This window comes from Arachis hypogaea, chromosome 16 (assembly GCF_003086295.3).
Source record: "Arachis hypogaea cultivar Tifrunner chromosome 16, arahy.Tifrunner.gnm2.J5K5, whole genome shotgun sequence".
NCBI lineage: Eukaryota > Viridiplantae > Streptophyta > Magnoliopsida > Fabales > Fabaceae > Arachis > Arachis hypogaea.
Genome location: NC_092051.1, coordinates 22,271,752 through 22,283,931, shown reverse-complemented (window position 1 = coordinate 22,283,931; position 12,180 = coordinate 22,271,752). Strand labels below are relative to the sequence as shown.

At 31.5% G+C, this 12,180-nt stretch overlaps 1 protein-coding gene across 9 annotated transcripts; it reads right to left on the bottom strand.

Moving 5' to 3' along the window:
- Positions 1-6,622: 6,622 nt before the first annotated feature.
- LOC112758595 (uncharacterized) lies at positions 6,623-11,221 on the bottom strand. Of its 9 annotated transcripts, none has more exons than XM_025807302.3 (8): positions 10,942-11,208; positions 10,522-10,844; positions 10,339-10,444; positions 9,983-10,165; positions 9,658-9,820; positions 8,808-9,127; positions 8,518-8,613; positions 6,623-6,972 (listed from the first exon to the last, which is right to left on the bottom strand). In XM_025807302.3, the coding sequence occupies exons 2-8, from the start codon at positions 10,675-10,677 to the stop codon at positions 6,911-6,913; spliced, it is 1,086 nt and encodes a 361-aa protein (XP_025663087.1). In that variant the 5' UTR covers positions 10,678-10,844; positions 10,942-11,208; the 3' UTR covers positions 6,623-6,910. The 9 variants fall into 9 exon arrangements, with proteins under 9 accessions (XP_025663087.1, XP_072076128.1, XP_072076132.1 ...); XM_072220027.1 differs by having other exon boundaries at positions 8,524-8,613; positions 10,942-11,128; XM_072220031.1 differs by having other exon boundaries at positions 8,524-8,613; positions 8,808-9,061; positions 10,942-11,038.
- Between the last annotated feature and the right edge of the window lie 959 nt (positions 11,222-12,180).

Sequence of the window (12,180 nt, the reverse complement as noted above, 5' to 3'; positions counted from 1 at the left end):
TAAGAGGGGGCCAAATTAAATATAAAATAAATTAAAATATAATGTAATAAAAAATCAACAAAATATAATTTATAGTATATTGGTCAAAATTAATAATTATATTATATAAGAATTAACATTCAACTATACATACTTTAAGATTTTGGTATTTTTGAATTTGGTCTGCGATATTTTATATAACTAAAATTATCAATTTATCAACTGAAAGTAAATTTTAAAACATTCTCTTTTTCAACCTATACAATCATATAATCTACTAAAAGTTCGTCCTTCGTCTTATTTTAAAATATTATTTTAATAATTTTTATTGTTTAAAAAATCTATTCAATTGTTCCTGTTAAACAAATTTTTTTATAATTATTACTTTTTACATTAATCTAAACCTAAAATTTTCAATAACTTTTCAATTATTTATATATTTATACGTTTTTATTATTTTTTAAATTTATTTTTTAATTACTACTAATATATTATAATACACAATATAATTTATACATATTAAGTTACTAACTTGTAAATTTTTTTTAGTATGTAATATATAAAAATATATTTAATCTATAATATATATATTAATTATATAATAATAATAAATTAATAGTGCTAATTTTTAAAAAAAATTGGGGACCATGGCCACCTTAGGCCCCCTTGGATCCGCCAGTGCTTATGAGGTTGATTTTATTTTGGATGAAGAATTACCAAAAATTAGAAAAAATCTGTGTTGGTCTTGAAGATGATGATGCCATGATAAATTGTGATGATTTTGAAGGAGTATGAAAAGGCAGAAGTGGTGTTGGTGATACTGGAATGAATGGGGTAAAATTGATTTTTTAATAAAATTGTGAATGGTGTGTTCTGTCCATGTCTTAATTATCAAACATAATACAAAATTAATGTCTTCTTGTGTCTATGTACTCTTGTGTATTTGTGTCTATGTCTTCATAATTTTAAGACATAAACCAAACACAGCCTTAGGGACGCCGCTTCTAGATATCAAGTGGAAGAGAATGAAGGTTGGATGGTGCTGAATTTAAAGTCCATAAACTAACCGGTAAGTGTATTGAGTCGTACCAAGTAATATTTTAGGTGAGTGAGGGTTGATCTCACGATGATTGATGAACCAAGCAACAAAGGTTGAGTGATTCACTTAGTTAGACAAGTAGAAAATGGTGTTTTCAGAGTTTAATTGCATTAAACAGTAAATTCAAAGAATTAGAAGACAAACAGTAAACTTGGTGTGAAAGCTACGAAAGAAAACAGTTAGGGTTTTAGAATTGTTTATTTTCTGAATTTCTATTTTTTACTAACTATTTTAATCATACAAGATTCAATTCATGACAAACTATATTTGACTAAACCCTAATTCCTTTGTAATTTAGTCTTTTCTAACTTAGTTAACCGCCAATTCCTTAGTCACTTAATTTCGATTAGAGGTTTAAGTCCAATTCTAGTTTATTAACCACAAAACCCTAATTACCCAAATATAAGAGAATTATAAATCACGCATCCTGTTAAGTCCAGATAATTAGTGTTTAGAAAAAATTATTTTCAAACTATTGTTCAAGTAAATTACTTTTCCAAGATTTAACAATAACTCAATTAGAACAAGGGTTATTCTTTCGATTTATCCTCATCCCTAAGATGAAGAACGAAAACGAATTCTTGAAATTGGAATCAATACATTAATCAAAATAGAATGACAATAGTATTAATATATAGAATAAACAGAACTCCTAACTTTAACAGTGGATGTTTAGTTGCTCATAGAGAAAGTAAACCCTAGCAGAGAAGAAGAAATCTTAGACAAATATCTCTTCTCCTTTTATATCTAATCCTAATTAATGTAAAATATATTTTCTAAAACTCAATAATATCCTTTCTAATGGTAAATGAAATAAAGATTTTAATAAAAATCCTTGAAGAATTACGTTGCTGGCTTCTCTTGAGACGTGGGGACCACCCTAAATGAAGCTGGCTCCAAACTTGGGTTGGACTAAGTTTGGCACCACCCTGTCCGCGAATGAGTGTGTCCATATATTGATCCTGGCGCCAAACTTGGGAATTCCCAAGTTTGGCACTACCATGCCAGCAACGAATGGAGGCCTTGTGATGATCATGGCGCCAAACTTGGAGATTGTCAAGTTTGGCGCCACCTTCTTGGATTGTTCAGGCTCCGTTTCTTCCTTCTAAACTCTGTCAAACCCGTCGGAACGCTATCTGAAATAAACTAAATTGCACACAACTCAAAGTAGTATTTATAGTGGCTTAAAATACCTAAATCTTGATTAAACTTAACAAATTCAAATGTAAATTCACTAGGAAAAGATAAGAAAGATGCTCACACATCACAACACCAAACTTGAATTGTTGCTTGTCCTCAAGCAACCGAGAATAATGTAAACTTTAGATGTAAATTTGCATGAGAGTTGAGTGTTCAATTAAGTTCCTGCCTATCTCAAAGTGAGATTAATAACACTGAAACCTTGAATAGTTTCGGTATCTCACTAAACCCTAAACCCAAAGGTTGCCATAAAATTCCTGAACCATCAATTGTGCGACTTCTGTGTGCGGGTTGCACAAAAATTACCACCATCGCCTCTGAATCTGGAACTGAAATTCTAGATACTCGTTTGATTGAAGTGCAATTTTTACTTCCGGAATCATAGTCTTCTTAGAAGTGACCTCATAAAAATATTTCTCATGTAATTTGGAGCGAAATCTCCTTCAATAATAAAAATCAGTGGTCGGTTCTTTTTTTTTTCCTCTTTTTTGAGATCTTAGTGCTTTTCGGTGCCATGAAATAAAAAAGAGAGCAAGTGAAGCGATAATACTAAATTTAAATGTTTGTTCGTCTTCGAACAAAATAAAATAGAATAAAAAAAAAGAAAAGAAAGAAGAAAAGAGAGATGAAGGCAATTTAGAAGGGAAGGGGAATGAGGGTGTCATTTTTTAAAGGAGGAATTCGATAAATGTGGCATTTTTTTAAAGGCCTATGGCATTCTTTATTTAGAAAGAACTTAGAAGTTAGAACTATGGCCGACCGAGGTAAGAGTCAAGTCAACACAAAACAACTATCATTTTATTCTAATTAAATGGTAGTTATTTTATAACTAGAATGAAATTGCGCAATATGCCAGATGATAAATTAATAATAGTATATAATATATCTTTAAAAGTATTATATTATTTAAAAATTAATTAAAATATATATAAATTAATATAAAATTTGATGTATTTTTTATTTAAAATATTTTATAATACAAAAACTTTTTTATATTTGAAGTTATACAGAGTTATATCTTCATTTATTATTTTTATTTTTGTATTTGTTTTAATTGACAGATTTAATCTTTTTATATGATGTTTCTTTTTCTTTTTTATTTTCGATTATTGTTGGAGTTATTTCTTTTTTCTTCCTATCATATGTTCTTGTGGAGACATGTTTTTACTGAACTGTTGACTCGTATAAATTTTTTGATTTATTATCTTTTTTTTGTTCTAGTTTTGTATATATGCTCTTCATCAAAGATGTGTTTTAGATTCGTTTATTTTTCTTTCTCCTTAATCTCTTGACTTGTATGTCATCTAGGTCTGATGATATTAGTGATAGTGAAGTTGGTTCCTATAATCAATGAAGAATTTAAATGAGCAATATAAACGATGTTTTGAATAAATAAAATTTTTGTTATATTACCTAGGGGTAAGTACGATTTTGGTCCCTTAAGTTTAGTGACAGAATCGAATTCGTCCCTCTTGTTATTTTGCCATTAAAGTCGTCCTTAATGTTTTTTTTCGTATTAAAATCGTCCTTTTCAATAAAATTTTTTGTTTTATTCCTAAACTACCCCTATCCTATTTTAATAATAAAAATTATAAAATTAAAAAAAAAAGAAAACGCGTAAAAACGCGTTGGGGGTGGGAGAAGAAAAGGGTTACGAAACGAAGGGGGAGGGGAGGGGAGGGGAGGGGAGGGGAAGAGGGGGACGGGGACGGCGCCGAGGAGCCTCCGTCATCGCCGCCGTGACCTTGTCGTCGCCTCCTCCTCCTCCAGAACTCTGATGATGATGACGATGAAGGGGGAAGGGAAGTCGCCGTCCCGCCGCCGCCGTCCCGCCACCGTCTTGCCGCCCTCCGGCACCGCACCGCACCACCATCACCTTCTTCTTCTTCTTTGTTGATTTGTTGCTTTCTATTTTTGCTTGTGTTAAATTTGTGTTGGATTTGTTAATTTTCTGCTTTGTTTCTGCTTCACTGGTGGTGGTGGAGGTGGAGGGTGGGGGGAAGGAGAGACGGGGAAGGGGTGGGGCCGCCTGGTGGGAGTGTGGGTGCGGGGAAGGGGAGACGGGGAGGGGGAGGTGACGCGGGGTGGGAGTGTGGGCGCTGGGAAGGGAAAACGGGGAGGAGGGGTGACGCGGGGTGGGAGTGGGGGTGCGGGGAAGGGAAAACGGGGAGGGGGAGGTGACGCGGGGTGGGGTGGGGGTGCTGGGAAGGAAAGACGGCGAGGGGGGGTGACGCGGGGTGGGGGTAGGGGTGGGGGTGGGGGTGCGGGGAAGGGAAAACGGGGAGGGGAGGGGGAGGGAACGCGGGGCGGGGGTGGGGGTGGGGGTGCAGGGAGGCAGGGAGGGGGAGGGGGAAGGGGACAGGGGGGAGGGGGAGGGAGAAAGCGGGGAGGGGGACGGCGGCGGCGTTGGTGGTGGTGCTGGTGGTGCTGGTTGTGGCGGTGGTGTTGGTGTTGGTGGTGGTGGTGGAGGAAGTAATTATGTTGGTAGTGGTAAGGGTATTTTTGTCCAAAAAAAATAAAAAGGACGATTTTAATACGAAAAAAAACATTAAGGACGACTTTAATGAAAAAATAACAAGAGGGACGAATTCGATTCTGACACTAAACTTAAGGGACCAAAATCGTACTTACCCCTATTACCTATTTTATTTGTTGTAATAGGAGTTGAGTTTCGGTATTTTTTATTGGGACAAATGTCTTGGTAATAGTGTATTGTTAATAACATAGTTAAAATAATTTACTTTGACTTAAAATATAAGTGTAAAGTTGCATAAATTTTTTAATTAAGATGGTGTTTGAATGTCATTGCTATTTGGAGTGTAATTAGGATTTAAGATAATTGTGCCTAATAATTTTTTTACTTTTCTATCAAATAGCACAAAGTTATTGTAGCATTTTGATATAAAACCTTTAATTTAATTTTGAATATATAATAATTATTGAGTTAATAATTTATAATTTGATGAAATTTTTTATAATAGGTATAATTTGATAGAATTTGATGAAATTTTTTATAATTTAAATTTATAATATTTTCTTATGTTGTAGCACAAAAACTTTATTTTTTATATTTTTTGTGGGTTTTTTTACATTTATTTATTTTTCTTCTCTTAGTGCATACAATTTTTTGATGACATTTATAATAGTAAGAATAAAATTTTGTAAAATATTTATTGGATTGTATGTGGATATAATATATTGAATAAACTATTTTTAATAAGAATAATTTAAATAGCATAAAATAAAAATATATGTTAATAATATTTTATGTTGTAGCACAAAAATTTTTATTTTTTGTATTTTTGTAGATTTTTCTTTGACATCTACTTATTCTTCTTTTCTTAATGTATATAATTTTTTAATAACATCTATAATAGTAAAATTAAAAATTTTTAGAATATGTATTCTCTCTGTGTGTATATATATATTGAATAAGTTATTTTTAATAAAATTAATTTAAATAGCATAAAATAAAAATATCTATTAATATTTTTTTAATTCATTCTGTAAGACAATGTCTCTAGTGATACAAATTTAAAATAATACTAAAAATGATCAAAATTGATTCTTTAATTTAAATAGCATATTTAAATAAGTATAATTATAAAGATTTTAAGATATAATTATATGTAAAGTATTACAAAATAATGAAAAAATATAAATAGTAAAAGTAATAAGAGTATTTTTTTCATAAATTTATTTTAAAAATATAATAAATATTTTTATTTTGTACCTAATCATCTAATAGAATTATTTTTAAATAAATAGACTCTTCTTCATTTGTTGGTGTAAATATTTTTCGTAGACAAACTACAAATTGTGAAATAAAATAATATCGATAAGAGTCTTATGTATGATATATAAGTATGTTAAATAGTATGAAATTTAAATAATTTGTAACTTAAAATTTGTTATAATAATATTATTATGAAACTTTTAATGTATATTGTATTTAATTAATATTTTATATTTTTATTGAATAATAATATGTAATAAATTAATTAATTATAAGAATTATAATTATAATTTTTTCAATTTTTAATTTTTTAAAATATGATTGGTTGAGTCCTAAAATTTGCCAACTAAGCAAGTATGCTTACTAGGTATCATTAAAAAAACAAAGATAAGTTAAATCTAATGTATAATAAAGACTTTCACATCAATTTTTATATTAATAAAAATATTTTTTTAATTACCATATCCCAACGTCTCAACATGCGTCTTTTTTTATGATATTTGAAGGTAGCAGCAGACTTTGAAACGTTCAATACACAAATATATTATATGCAGACATACAAAAATTCTTCGAAATTTCCACCATCTACAAATAGAAAAGGGAGTTCGTGATTCAAAAACCTCTAATATTTTATTGTAACTGCATCTACAACAAAGTGAAGTTATCTACAAAGAGAAACTATTTAAGTTCAGTACATTCTCATCAGTTGTCGAGTCAAATCAACCGTAACATTGACAACGATCCAACCAATATGTATGTATAAATACAACAACTAAATCCTAAACATAGTCCCAAACTATTCCATATAGCAATTTCCCAAAGAATCCAAATGATTGATCCTAATTGAATGCAACCTGACCATTTTAATGTGAAACACTAACTGGCCTCGCCTTCTCTTAAGCTCTCTCCTCATCTGACTGAGAGCCTTGGGGCTCAGAAGTAACAAAGAATTCATCCACTGAAATAAAAAAACAAAGCTACTTCTGTTATAATAATCAATTGATCAAACATGAGCCACAACTTTAGAAGATAAAGAGGGCAATTGGATGGTTCCAAAATGTTTGGACCATTAAATAATTTTATAATAAAAATATATTTTTAAAATTTTTAACAACTGTTAAATAATCTTTATTTAATTTTAATTATAAATTAGTTTTATATATATATTATTTAATTATAAAATTAATTTTTTATTTTATAAATTATTATTTTATCATTTATTTATTATGTTTATTGATAATAAAAAATTAAAACAATAACAAATTAGATCTTTCATTAATCGTAATAAATTTAATACGATTGATGGAAGATCTAATTTGTTATTGTTTTAGTTTTTTATTATCAATAAACATAATAGATGAATGATAAAATAATAATTTATAAAATAAAAAATAGATTTTATAATTAAATAATATATAAAGAACTAATTTGTAATTAAAATTAAATAAGGACTATTTAGTCGTTATTAAAAAATTTAAAAAATATATTTTGTTTCAATTCCGTTACGTTACCAACAGCATTTCTGCCAACTTCTGCCAACTTCTGCCAACTCTAATTTATAATGGTATTTAATAGAAGTGTCTTTGTGGATGTGTCTAATAAAAATATTTTTTTATGGCTGTATCTAATAAAAGTGTCTTTATAAATGTATTTTCTAGATGTGTCTCTTTATACATGTGTTTAAAATATAATAATTAATTATTGTTAGTAATAAATTGGCAGATAGTATATTGGTTACTTTTCCATTTTGTTATGAGATGTCTAAACATTCTGGAACCATCCAATTTGTTGCCATAAAGATTCAAGAGTGAAGTAATATAACAGAAACCAGATGCTAGCAGAATTTGTCAACTTAAAAGAATGGTAGGTATCAAAAACAATCTTCATACAATCATATCCGTTTTTGGACCATGTATTGGTGCAAAACAAAGTTAGAGAAACATGCATCAATACACATTTTTACTGCATTGACTACTTTTTTTTTTTTTATGTATCTCTGATATGTTAAATTTTTAGGTAATTATTTAAAGAAAAAGTCTAGAGGCCAGCACTTAACCATCAAAATAAAAGTGAGTGATCTCCCACCATTAGATGTAATCTCACACCATTAAAAACACTATTGATGGCCAATTGATGGTTATAAAACACTAAAATTGCTGCCCCCTAGCATTCCTCATATTTAAATTATATTCACAAGTTATTCTATTCTTCATGGATTTTTCAGCCCTCTAATTTACCTGATTCTTGAAACTGAGTCCTTTATAAATTATTTCATATTCTAGTTTTATAGTTTGGTTTTATTTATACGTTTGCCTCTTGAACCAGGTTTCACAGAAGTCTATATTCTGTATCTAGGTTGCAAGTAAAAACATGTAGTCTGAAGTCTTCATGACTATCAACATTATGTGGCAGTTCAGAAATTAGCAGATCCCCTTCATTGTAATGTTTTTCAAAACCTCGAAAGATAAAGGAAAAGAGAAGCATTTATGCATTATGCCATTACCAATACCTATGTCCTTTTGATCCGAAGATTCAAGCAGAATATCTGAATCAGACTGCATAAATGGTGAACCAGGATAGTTTCCTAGAGCTTCTAGATCTGGAAACAAAGACAATACATAAAAGCATGAAGATATCCACAAAAGGTAAACCTGGAAAAGCCTTAGAATAGAATTTAAAAAGGTTCCATACTTGTTATAACTCGTAAACTAACATTTAAAAAGCTTAACTTTGACGTGATAGCAATAGTAATATCTATCTAACAATTGATCACATAGTAAAATAAGCCATTACCTCCCAAGTTCGACAAATCTGCTGTTAAATCAGATAGGCTAAAATTCCACTGAATTTGATCTAGAGATCTGGAAACTCCATTGACATTATCTGGTGCAAGTTGCAGTCCTACAGAACTTGCCACATCTGATGTAAATGCCGTATCAAGAGCAGCTGCATCTGTGCACATTCCTGATATGTCTGTTGCAGAGAAGGGGAAATGGCCACTGGATGCTACTGATGCCGGGCTCAGTGGCATTTCTGAAATGGACGACCTAGCACCATTCGGTGCAATAGCAGTAGGCATATCCATATCAGGTGTACTGTGGTTCATCACCATACTTAAGAAGGACAAAAACAGCTCTCATTTGCAAAAATTCTATCAAGGAAATTACTAAAATAGAGGAATAGGAACCTGCTGCTCAATTTTCCACCAATTTAACTACCATTTAAGCACAAGAAGACCATGATACTCCAAGCATAATGCACAAAGAGGAGAAACATTTAAAAGAGCCACAACTAAGTCATTGAGCCATTATGCTTTTATTTGGCCTAATTTCCTTAAAGCTCAAGCTATTAGCTAAAGGCATATGATTTGTTTTATATCTTTATAAGTAATAAATTTAGATGGAGGAAATTTTTCACAGGATGTTGTGCGGTATACTACAATAGAAAACTTATAATGCCAGCAAGACAATTATATAGAACAAAAACTTTAGAAACAAGGTATGAGTCAAGCCACCAAACACAGTATAAATTGACTAACAGTGATTTATTGATCTTCAATAAAATAGAGTACAAATAAAAAGTAAAAACCCTTATGGATTGATGAAATAAGAAAAGAAGCACGTGGAGTTGAATGAGTTCTCACCCATTCACAGAATTTGTCCTAATTGGATGGTAGTTGCTTGGTGCAGGGACTCCATTAACAACATGACCTGATATGGAACCACCCATGGAGTCAAGATGTGGTTGGCCAGCTGCAGGAAGGGGAGGCTGCTGTAGTACTGGGTATCCCATAGGGAGGTTGTTGACTGCACTGCACGCAAATGGCATTGAAGATCGAATAACGAAGAGAAAGAGACGAGAAAAGAACTGAGAAAATCAATTGTACTTGGAAAATTATCAAAATATTCTTAATTTCAAAGCTAAAACACCCTTAACACATCAATACATCCATAAGACGCAAGATTTACCGGACATTGGATGGACTCCATTTTGTATAGGAGCCAATGGAGCCTTTGCAGGTAAAGAAGACTTCATCAGATGATATTGATGCTCAAGCAAATGATTGAACATAAGTATTTGCTTTTTCAATTTTAGCCTGATATAATAGGCCCTAAAGAAATCAGCATTCTCTTCTTCCAGCTTCTGCCATACTGAATACGTGGTGGAAAAATCAAACAGAAAATTTGAACATTACATCAATAACTTAGGTAACAGATAACCATTCTGTTCAAATAAAATTTGAATAACTCATACAATCAACTATTTATATTACTAAAAGGATGAAAAATATAAATTGGATGATAGAGAATTTCAAGATGGATACCTAGAGTTGTAAATCCAGGATCTATCTTTGCTCTGGTCAAAAGTGTTTTCACAACTTCATCTTTATTCATATATAATTGTAGGCACCTTTCTATCAAATTCTGAACCTGTAAACAAATTTTGTTCAAGATTTTATTCTATTTTTTCAAATTAGCTTCCTGACAAGCTAGTAGGATTTGCTTACAAGCTCAATGTCTTGGCGTGAAACTTTCTTGCTATCATTAGCTGTAGCAGATGCTGATCCTGAATCCGTAACGGCATCATCAGTTGTGTGATTGTTCGGTTGTCGTTCACTTTGGAAGTCGTGAGAAGCATGTGTTGAGGATTGCAATTCTTGCATTCTCTGCAATTCAGTTCACGAAATCCACAGAATTGGAGTTAATAGAGATCTCAAATTCAATTCACCTCTCTCACAAAACACGGAGATTGTCTTAACAAATTCTGAACGGAAGTGAGTGAGGAGGTTTAACAGATACTATTTCCAATTCTAATGGAGAGTTGCGCTTCCTGAAATTACAGTTAAATCAGTTTCAGTGGATGAATTACTACTAACACTAATTAATTAGTGTTAATGATGTTCAAAGCAAAGGTTAATTGAACTAACAAAGAGAGTGGGCGGGAGGAAGAAGATATTTTATTTGACTGAGAAAGTGATGTGAAGGTTACGTTTCGGTGGGAGTCGGAGAGACGTTATAATAAAATGAAAGTGAAATTAAGGCCTCAGGCGTCGGTTATAGCTGTCGCCTTTACAAACACCATCACCACTCACCAACCTTTGTTTATTCCGCCTCAGATATGTCAGTTAATAAATTACTCTCTATTATGGCTAATTAAATTACTACTTGTTTATACCCTGAATACCATACACCAATTTAAGCTTATGTAGAAAGAATACCAACTTGCCTCGATCAAATACTACGATTGCTAACCCAAGTTGAGTTGGTATAGTGGTTAATTCATTTGTCTACTTAAGTAAATGTTGAGAGTTTGAATTTCACTTTTTACATGTAGCAATCTATTACCAGTGACTAACTCTTAAATAGAGTTTCGATCCGTGTATATTAGTCTTTTTCCTGTCGAATTAGGAGATACAATGAGGAAAAAAAATACTTCGACTGCTACGGTATGGGCATTGTGTGGTCCAAGTCCAATCCTGCATGCATTGAGATTCTTCAACCGCGTTGCGTTCTAGATATCCTAGTCAGATTCAGAGAGGAGAAATAAATGACTGCTTGTATTGTACTACTAAATTTATATTTCTTCAAATTTTGTTGGATTTAAATAAGTGTATTTCAAAAAAGTAGTTTTGACAATAACACATATCTGATATCTTTTGGTGAATATTCCAACGTTGAAGAGCTCGTGAGTCCTATCCTAAGCCGGTTCACAAGCCACGCGTGCGCTCATTCACACTGCAGTTAAACTTAGCATCAATAATGTAGTCTGCAAATTTATATTTATCATTTCTATTATTTTCTTTTATTATATTTTCTAGCTATTTACTGCATATGTTTATTAATTAACTACATATCTGAAATTACGTAGGGCATAGGTTTGATTGATTGATTGTGCTTTAATTGCGTGTTGTGCTTCTTCATTTGTGTTGCCAATATCATATTATTCATATGGTTAATTTCATCCATGGTCTATGGATATAAAATTTCAACATGTTTGCCTTGACTGAATCTTGTTCGCTGTCTTTTTAAGTTTCGTCATTTCTCAATATCTTCACTGAGTACTGGTTCTGATGAGCTAACTTCGAGAAAAACGTTTAGTTTATAATTCTCTCCAATTTAAACTAATTAATTAACGGCTGCAATATAAAAGAAGGTTTAACTAACTC

What these genes read in the sequence shown, in the direction of transcription:
- LOC112758595 (XM_072220026.1), bottom strand. Translation starts at nt 10,677, where the DNA reads ATGCAAGAATTGCAATCCTCAACACATGCTTCTCACGACTTCCAAAGT. An exon ending in CACGCCAAGACATTGAGCTT is followed by an intron (nt 10,445 to 10,521) that starts GTAAGCAAATCC and finishes ATTTGTTTACAG; the next exon opens with GTTCAGAATTTGATAGAAAG. An exon ending in AGGACAAATTCTGTGAATGG is followed by an intron (nt 9,128 to 9,657) that starts GTGAGAACTCAT and finishes GTCCTTCTTAAG; the next exon opens with TATGGTGATGAACCACAGTA.